At 28.9% G+C, this 10,152-nt stretch overlaps 1 protein-coding gene across 1 annotated transcript; it reads left to right on the top strand.

The window, feature by feature from the left end:
* The first annotated feature begins 2,325 nt into the window (after positions 1 to 2,325).
* On the top strand, positions 2,326 to 3,473 carry LOC144549888 (pollen-specific protein C13-like). Its single transcript, XM_078298480.1, has 2 exons — positions 2,326 to 2,570; positions 2,903 to 3,473. The coding sequence occupies exons 1-2, from the start codon at positions 2,414 to 2,416 to the stop codon at positions 3,226 to 3,228; spliced, it is 483 nt and encodes a 160-aa protein (XP_078154606.1). The 5' UTR covers positions 2,326 to 2,413; the 3' UTR covers positions 3,229 to 3,473.
* Positions 3,474 to 10,152: the final 6,679 nt, after the last annotated feature.

The raw sequence follows: 10,152 nt of genomic DNA, 5'->3' as shown, positions 1-10,152 counted from the left end.
TAACTTGATGATCATACTATTTTCAGATTTAACTTTTAGTAATTTTACATAATTTTGTTAATACTATATTTCTCCCCAACCTGTTTGAGACTAAAGGTTTGATTGTTGTTGTTGTTTGTTAATTCTATATTTCTGAATTAAAACAACAACGAGGAGCTCTTTTGCACAGATTAAAATTTAATCGTACTTTTGTTATCGATCTGCCCGGCTGCCCCCTAGCTCTTGCCCGAATGGATCAAGCCTCCTTTGCTTCCTTACTGTTCAATCTCATTAACAAGGAATTGATTTAACAATCTCATTAATATTTTTAAATAAAATATATAAAAATTTAAAAATAGAGAAAAGTCTATACAAAAAGAAGAATCAAATGTATACACTTTAGTAGTAGAAGAATGCATGCCCACAACAAGAAAGTTCTTCGGTTCTTTTGATATTAAATTTATTCGTAAGATAATTACTATATCAGTGAGTTCTGGCATTTGTGTTATATTTTTAAATCTTTAATCTACGCATTCAGTTTGTATTGAATATACATGCTAAGATCTTACAATTATTAATTATATTAAAGTCAAAAGATCAAATAAAATATTTATAAGTTAATTTTGATGTGTTTATTTTTCATTATTATTTAACGATTTAAAGTTTTAAACTAAATTAATTTAATTTCTTTTTATAAATTTGATATATAAATACATCACTTTTAAATAAAATTGATTTTAACAGGTTTGAATTTATCATTTGAAGTTAATTCGATAAATCTCATAAAAAAATTGGTGAGCTTAAAAACACCCTACTTAGAGCATCTACATCTCTGAAACTATTAGAGTTTCTAATCTGACGTGGCAGTTTCTAATTCAGTTTTAGGGATGTGGGAGAGTTTCTTATTTAGAAACTATGCAGGAAAGTTTCTTATTAAGAAACTGTTTATAAACTCTATGTTGGCCAAATGATTGGCTCAAATTGTTTCTCCTTTTTAATTTGTTGCTAACGTGGCTTAATAGAAACTCTAAAATGAGTTTCAGGGATGTGAGAGTTAGAAACTTTAAAGACCATAATTTCTAAAAAATAGTTAGCAGTTATTTAGAAATCATTTTGAGTTTTAGAGATGTAGATGCTCTTATATTCCTATTTTATAAATATGCAAGTATTTATTTTCAGAAAAAGAACTAGAGTGAGATGGATCAGAGGAGATCATTATCACTCTCACTCTATCCATTGCTTCAAAATCAGCTCTGTCTTGAAGGTTTTAAATAACGTTTATCGCATCATAGCGGGGAGCCTCCAAAAAAAGCTATAGCGAAAGCTATGCCACATAGCGTTTTTTTTATATAAAAATTATATTATATATTTGTACTAAATATCAACATTATTTAGTTTCATAGAACAATAAATAATATCAAATTGATTAAAAAATTATAATATTCATATTGAACCAATACAAAGTCCAAATTGGGACTCAAAATATCCATAGTAATACTAATATCATAAACTATCGATCTTTTTCTATTCAAAATATCTTCAACATCATAACATAATTATTTTTTTCTATTTAAATTTTAAAATAACATAGAAATTGCAAAGAAAAGAAACATTCATACTTCTAGTAAAATAAACAGATGATCCTTGAAGAAATTCTTGTTGGTCCCTAAAATTTTCATAATTTAGTAATTATTTATTTGATTTATCATCAGTTAAAAAAAAACCAAGAGCAAAATGAATTTTTTTTTATAGCGGACCTGAATTTGATATAATGTAATATTCATCAAAATTAAACAATATTTTAACCATTTATTTATTTTAAAGCCCATATAAATTGAAAAAAAAGCTCATGTTGCATAGCGCGCGCTATTTGCGCTATAGCGGACCGCTATTACCGCTATAGCGTCTGTAGCTTAAATAGCGTGTGTTAATGCTATAGCTTAGCGTTTAGAGTCCAAAAACACTATAACACCGCTATAGCACGCTATTTAGAACACTGTATATTAGTATGAATCTTAAATTGGAATGCCACACGTTACAGACTTTCGACGGATTGTTTTGGATTCTGATCGGATGGTCTGGATTCAAACTCAAATGGTGAGGTAATGCAGAGCATTCGAACTCCCTAAAGTATTAGAATAGAAATGACAGCAATTTTACCATACCTGTACTGGTACAAGTCAACATTTTGTATGATCATAACAGCAATCAGTACTCACCATTGATCAGTACACGGTGTTCCTAAAATAGGCAAATAGTTTCTCTCTCGAATTCTCCATACAAACCAGCTCATGTGCATCTAAGAATAGCCACAGCTCAAAACCTATAAAAATAGAAAGCGTTTAACCTCTCCTGCTTCATTACAGTGCTTGTTCATTATTAGAACAAGAAACCCCAAAAAAAAACAAATATTGAAAAAAGGGAGATTTATCCAATGGCCAAGCTTATTTTCCAGTGTTTTGCTTTTATGGCTGTTTGCTTATTTTCCAGTGTTTTGCTGGTAAACGCCATGGAATTTACCGTCGAGAGTCGTGTCTACTGTGACACTTGCCGTGCTGGTTTCGAGACCAGTGTGACCGAATTCATTCCTGGTATGAACAAGCTAATTAATCTGGTAGAAAATATCGTTCCGCTAATTTATTTTTCGAATGATCAGGATTTTTTTTTGTGAAGGTTAGTAGGCCTAATGCCTACTAATAATTGTATTAATAACCACAAAAATATTTACAATACTTAAATGAAAAACTTTATTTCAGAAAATAAGACTTTATTCTTCTTTATTCTAGTCTTAACCCTGTCATGTCTCCTCTACGCTAGAATAAGAATCTCTATTCTATTCCATATGTTAATATGTACATCCATCTTATTTCCCTTAATCCTCCAAAACTCAAGATTATTATTAGATGATTGTCACTAATTGCAGGTGTCAAGGTGAGACTCGAGTGCGAGCACTATACTAGTCATCACATTGAGGTCCTGGATGAAGGGGTAACCGATAACACCGGCACATATCGTTTGAAAGGGCAAGATGGCCACGAAGAAGATAAGTGTTCGGTTGTCTTGGTGGAGAGCCCACGTCCCGATTGCAAAGAGATCTCCCCGGGCCGTGACCGTGCCCCTGCTGTGCTTTCTACTGATACCGGCATGCCTGGCGACAAGCGCTTCCCCAACCATCTCGGCTACCTCAAGGACAAGCCTCTTGACGTCTGTGGGTCCGTCATGAAGCAGTACGAGGAAGAGGAGTACTAGACATGCATGCATATGCATATTTATATATATCTTTAAACGTGTGTGCATTTGCCAGGGGAGATGGTGATGCGTGTGTTGTAAAATGTCACCAAGCATCATTCCAATGGTTCATGGATTAATTAAGGTTTATAAGGAGATGAACTAGTTTGATTATATTATTATTCCGTGTGTATTCTTTACTGATGCATTGGTGATTTTTTGCAACACATTTATTTGTTCTTATCACGTATAAATTTTTTATTTACATTAATTGATTGCAAATTTATTTTTTGTACATTTTGCATTATTTTAATTAATCCCCTGGTATATTTTTGTGTGTGTATAGATTTTGCACTATTTCTTTGAAAAAGTGAGTTCTAATTGAGGTAAAATGGAGAAATTTCTCACCTTCATATTTGGAATGAACCAAAATTGCAATAGTTCCTTGAATCGTGGCCCAGAGCCCAATCCATTACTGATTTGGGCCCATCCCTCCCAAAATATAGGCCTACTACTTAATTTATTGAAATAACATTTATCCAAATGTTATGAATTTGATTCACTAGGTTTCACACGTGCCTTTGATTTTACAGTACATGTGCGTCATTTTTTCATTGAACATCAACTATAATACAATTTGCTTCATTTTTATACGGTACATACGGTACATATGTGCGTCATTTTTTTCCAAAACTCAGGCCGACTTTAATAAAATATACACATCAAACTGTCGTGTCTAAATTATTCTCCCCCTTTCTTCTTGCGACGGTCATCCGATCAGATATTTTTTTAGAACTATCTACTGATAGTAACTACTGCTATCATTTTCCAGGAATTATAATACGATACATACATACTATATAAAATATGCTCATTTACCAGAGAACCGGGAAAAGTACAGAATAGAAATTATATTTATGGTTCTTGGTTTGGACTTTATGTAAATGTTTAATTTAAGTCAGGAAAAGTACAGAATAGAAATTAGATTTATGATTCTTGGTTTGGACTTTGTGTAAATATTTAATCTAAGTCTGTAGATCAGCCATCTACCGTCTTTGGTCTAGTGACAAAATAAAACAGTTTGAGGTAATGATTTTCTTATAATAATCACCATCTTCAGATGTATTTAATGGCCAAGAATAAAAAAACTAATAATAAAAATATGAAAGTTGTTATAAAATAAAGATAAACAAGCATAAATAAGAATAAACAAGAAGGAGATAATGTAAAGAATGACTATCTCTTATTCATATATTTCTCATATGTATGTACAATACAAGATTACAAAGCCTCTATTTATAGGCTACAAATTGTAAATGAAAGCCATACAAATAATAAATAGAGAAATGAATTCCAATAGTAGTGGGCATCAATATGCATGGAGTAGTGAGGAAATAGATTGAGGATTAATATGAGAGTTACAAAATGAATGACATCCACACATTTAATATATATTCATAACACTCCTCCTTGGATGTCAATTATATAAGAATATGCCTCATTAAAACCTTACTAGGAAAAACCCTATGGGATAAAAACGTAGTGAAGGAAAAATAGTACATTATTCTTTTAATGCGTATTAACTCCCCCTCATGACAAGATCTTTAAGTCGGCGAACTCCAATATTATGAACTAGTTTTTCGAATATTGTAGTAGGAAGCGCCTTAGTGAATAAATCTGCTAGATTTTCACTTGAACGTATTTGCTGAACATTAATAGTATTTTCCTTTTGGAGATCATGTGTGAAAAAGAATTTTGGTAAAATATGTTTTGTTCTATCTTATTTAATGTATTATTCTTTTCATTGAGCAATACATACAATATTATATTCATATATGATCGTCAGGATCATTTCTCTAAAATACAAGCTGCATGTCTGACAAATGTGTTGAAACACATATCTTAACCAAACATATACTCGGCTTGCTTTTGTGTATTGCTAAATTTTCTCATAGGTAGCGAAGTATATGTTTAATTATATGCCAATATCTTCGCATGAGAGAAGAACTATATCTTGCTAAATTTACATCAAATGATACATCATGCATTGTATGTCCATCAAGATATATAAGTGCTCATATTGCACTATGATATGGTACTTCAGGACCAAATAGTTCTTCATTATTTTCTCGAGGTCTAAATGATCTTTATTCACATCTAATGATCTTACAACCATCGAAGTGCTTAATGAATGTTATTTATCCATATAAAATTATTTCAGCACTCTTGTAATATAATTTTCTTGATGCATAAAAATATCATTTTTAAATGTTCAATTTGCAATCTAATGCAAAATTTTGTTCTTCCAAGATCTTTCATCTCAAATTATTCATTTAAATAATTTATTCTTTTGGAAGCTCTTCAGAAGTTCCAATGATACTTAGATCATCAATATAAACTGTAATTATAATAAAATCATTTCTATATATTTTCATGAAAATACATGGACAGATTGTATCATTCTCATATTTCAATAAATATAGCATATGCGTCCATATTGCTTTAATCGATATAAAAATTTATTCAATTTAACTAAATAATATTCTCGAGAACCTAAATTACATGCTTCAAGCATCTTAAATCTTTCAGAGATTTTCATATAAATATCATTATCAAGCAAGCCATTTAAATAGGCTGTAACAATATCCATTAGGTGCAAATTAAGTCCTTCATGGACTGCCAGACTAATTATATATCAAAAAGTTGTTGCATCCACCACAGGTGAGTATATCTCAAAATTTCACATTTCTCATTTTATTTTCTCATAAATATTCATTTATATCCTACTGATTTTATACCTTGAGGTACAAGGACTACAGGTCCAAAAACTTTTCATTTTTCAAGAGAGTTTACCTCTACCTCAATTGCACCTTTCTATTTTGGCCAATCATTCTTTTGTCGACATTCTTTTGTCGACATTCTTTAATAGACTTCTAGTCATGATCCTCAATATTTATTATGTTTAGCGTTATATTATATACAAAAATATTATTGATATCAATTTCATCTCGGTTCCATCTTATTTCATTCATGATATAATTTATCGAGATCTCTTTATTTTCATGAATTTCAGATACCTGAGTTTCTACTGGAACTCCAATATTACTTATAATTTTATTCTCTTCTGGAGTTTTATCTGAAATTATCATATCCTCGACTTGACCATTTTCATTCTTTGCTCCTTTTCTTTTTCGAGGATTTTTATATTTTTAATCTTTGGAACCGATTGCTTTTCCACGCTTCATGCGTGTTATAATTAGTCTGTCCAATAGGGACACCGACTTTAATTGGAGCATTAGCAGCTGGTACATGTGATTTGGTCACGTTCTTTGAGTTTGTGAATGTGTCTGGCAATTGATTCATTAACATTTGCAAATAAATTATCTTTTGAACATTTAGTTCACATTCTTTAGTACGAGGATCAAAATAAGACAATGATAATTCATACTAATATATTTTTTTTCCAGCTGATAGTTTTCTCCCCCTAAGGTTGGAAATTTTTATTCATCAAAATCACAACCAGCAAAATTAGCCATGAATAAATCTCCCATCAATGGTTCTAGATACTCTATTATATATGGAGATTCAAAATCAATATAAATTCCCAACTTTTTTTATATCACATTTTAGTGCATTGTGGTGGAGCAATTAGAACAGCATATTCAAAAATTCTTATATTGGAAATATTAGGTATGTGACCAAAAATCAATTATAAGAGGAAGCTTTATAATAGCTAGTTGGCATGATGCGAATTAGTTTTATTTCATGTAAAATATCATATCTTCTTTTTATATATGAACATCTACAGGATATTCAATATTAATTCCGACATTTTCTAGATGTATTTTCATAATTGGATAATCATACAATTATGCTCTTTAATCAAATCAATTGAGCAAGTAATATCGCAAACGCCAGATTGTGATTTGATAATAAACATACATGTGACCATCTTATTGATGCATCAATTAAAATCATAAAATATTCAAGTGGTTCACATGTTGGATATATTGTTTCACAAATATCATATTGTATACGTTCTAGAAATAAAACCAACACATAAAAAATTCTTCAGATTAAAGAATCTTCTGGTTCTTTGATGAATGTTTACATTAATTCTCTATTATTTTCGCATCACTATTGATCCGGAATGGTCCAACCGGTAATGCCAAACTATAAACATATTCTTGTATGTAAACTTCTGATTTACAATAACATGTGTTTCAATTGCATTAATATATGTGTAGTACAAGTCAGAGAAAAAACATATGCAATTTATTTTCAATATCCATTGTTTTTCATATATTCAATATTTTTTCATTAGTTGTCTCAATATGATATCTATTTCGGCGGATATTCTTAAAACTTAACAAATTTATTTGAGACTTACAAGAATATAATACATCATCATTAATATAAATTTGTATTCCTCCATGTAACAACAAAATAACTCTTCTGGAGCTTTCAATCAATTTTTTTTTATAAAAATAAATAAACATCATTTCAACAATAATCAATAATAAAAAGAATAAATAAGTAGTATTTAAAAAAATTAAACATAAATTAGCAAATTTTATCTTACATTTACATTTTTTTATGCACTACAATCAATATAAATAATAAATAAGTATTAATTAATTTTTCAAAATAAAGAATGAACAACTATTCATTTTTTATCTTACAATTTTCCGTAACAACATAAAAGATAAAAATTAAAATTCCACCTTATAATGTAATACCTCTAATTAAATAGATAAGCTTTTTTAAGGCATTGTATTAATAGAAACGAACAAGCTTCTTTTAGGGCATTGTATTAATAGAAAATTAAATGATTTATGAAAGTAAATCATCTCTTTTCAAATAATTTTGTATAAGTTTGATATACTATTTTTTTTTTCAAACAGTGAGGGCTCAATTTTTCATAAATGTCACCTATTTTATATATCTCTTTTTCATCATTCAAATAATGTCAAATCATTTGACTAAATTGAGTTTATCCATAATAGTTCAATATAATGTTTTGACGTACTACAGGTACATTGGCGTACGACAGGTACATGACTAATAATAGCATGAATTTTCTTATTTGTCATTCTCTTCATTTTCTAATTATTTCTCCACTTCTAGTGGTAATTCTTTTTGTTCATTTATTTTTCCACTTCTAGTGGAATGATGCATTTTTTTTTCATTATCACGTCCATATCTAATAGTTTGTCCATCATATTATTTTCCACTTCATGTGTAATTATTATTTTGTTCAACCAGAACAAGACATGTGACTTCAATAATTTATTATAATTGAACTTCAGGTCAATTGATAAAATTGATGAAATAGCTTCAGGCCAATTTCATTAATATAATTTATATTCATATGGTTTCGGGCCATTTCATTAACATAATATAATGTAAAATATAATGTATAAACTCAAAATATTTCTTGAATCTTCTTCGGGAAGAGTACATCAAGAAATTCCACATCATATAAATCTTATTGAAATATTCTCATATTAATTTTTGTGAGCCACATAAATCTTCTTCAGGAAGATTAAATTATTAAAAAAAATATGAACATCACATTAATTTTTGCACATTATTTAAATTTTCTTCATTATCTTTCCACTTCAGGTGGAAATATGTGTTTTTGTAATAATCACCATGATAATAAACTCATTCTTGTATGTCCACGTCCACAAGTTTTTTTTTTCAAATTTATTATTATATATTGCTATATTTACTTCAAGAAATGAAGCAGAACAAATTGAATTATTTTGTCCAACAACTCGTTATAATCTCTTCAACCATAAAGAGATAATAAATCAGCTTAGAATATATTTTAACTTCTTCAAGAAGATTAAATTATTGAAAAAAAATATATATATAAATATCATGATAAATTTGCGCATCATATAATTTTTCTTTATATCTTCTTCAGGAAGATCTTATTAATATCTTTTGAAATCTTCTTCAAGTTGATAAAATGGCTACAATGGCTTCGGGCCAATTGCTCGGTGCATTTTATAAAATTGAGAATTTTCTTAATATCTCTTGAAATCCTCTTCAAGAAGATTCAATTATTGAAGAAAAAAAATATGAACCACTATACAATATTTATACATCATATAAATCTTCTTCAAGAAGATTTTTCTTTTAAATCTTCTTCGGAAAGATTAAATTAAAAAATGCACTTCATATAAAATTCTATGAATCATACTAAACATCTCAAAATAAATATAAATAAATTGATAACTTATTTCATTTAGCAATTACTAGGAAGTATTATTTATATAAATAAAATTGAAATAAAAGTTATTAAAATTACCTCGAATTTTCAACTAGTAGAGCTCTCGTAGTGATAACGTGTTATAAAATAAAGATAAACAAGCATAAACAAGAAGGAGAGAATGTAAAGAATGACTATCTCTTATTCATATATTTCTCATATGTGTGTACAATATAAGATTATAAAGCCTCTATTTATAGGCTACAAGTTGTAAATGAAAGCCATACAAATAATAAATGGAGAAATGAATTCCAATAGTAGTGGGCATCAATATGCATGGAGTAGTGGGGAAATAAATTGTGGATTAATATGAGACTTACAAAATGAATGACATCCACACATTTAATATATATTCATAACAAAAGTGAATTTGTAAGTCATTGATTAATTTTAAATATAAATATTATTTTTTTGCATTGTAGATAGAGATAGTATCAAATGGTTATTATCATTATCCGAACTTGATTTGGCGTGGTTAAATAGCAATCAAAATATAAAATCCATAAATTAAAATATATTAATGAGATTGCTGTTGCTTCTATACCATCGACACTGTCTCTATCTTCAATGTAAAAATAATCACAACGGTTTGTTTAGCATATCAAGATTTTTTTTTTTTTTTATGGTTGAAGAGAAACGAAGTTACTCGTGTCACTATATGCTAA

The sequence above is a fragment of the Carex rostrata genome, chromosome 2 (genome assembly GCF_964058835.1).
Source record: "Carex rostrata chromosome 2, lpCarRost1.2, whole genome shotgun sequence".
Lineage (NCBI taxonomy): Eukaryota > Viridiplantae > Streptophyta > Magnoliopsida > Poales > Cyperaceae > Carex > Carex rostrata.
This window is presented reverse-complemented; position numbering and strand designations above follow the sequence as displayed.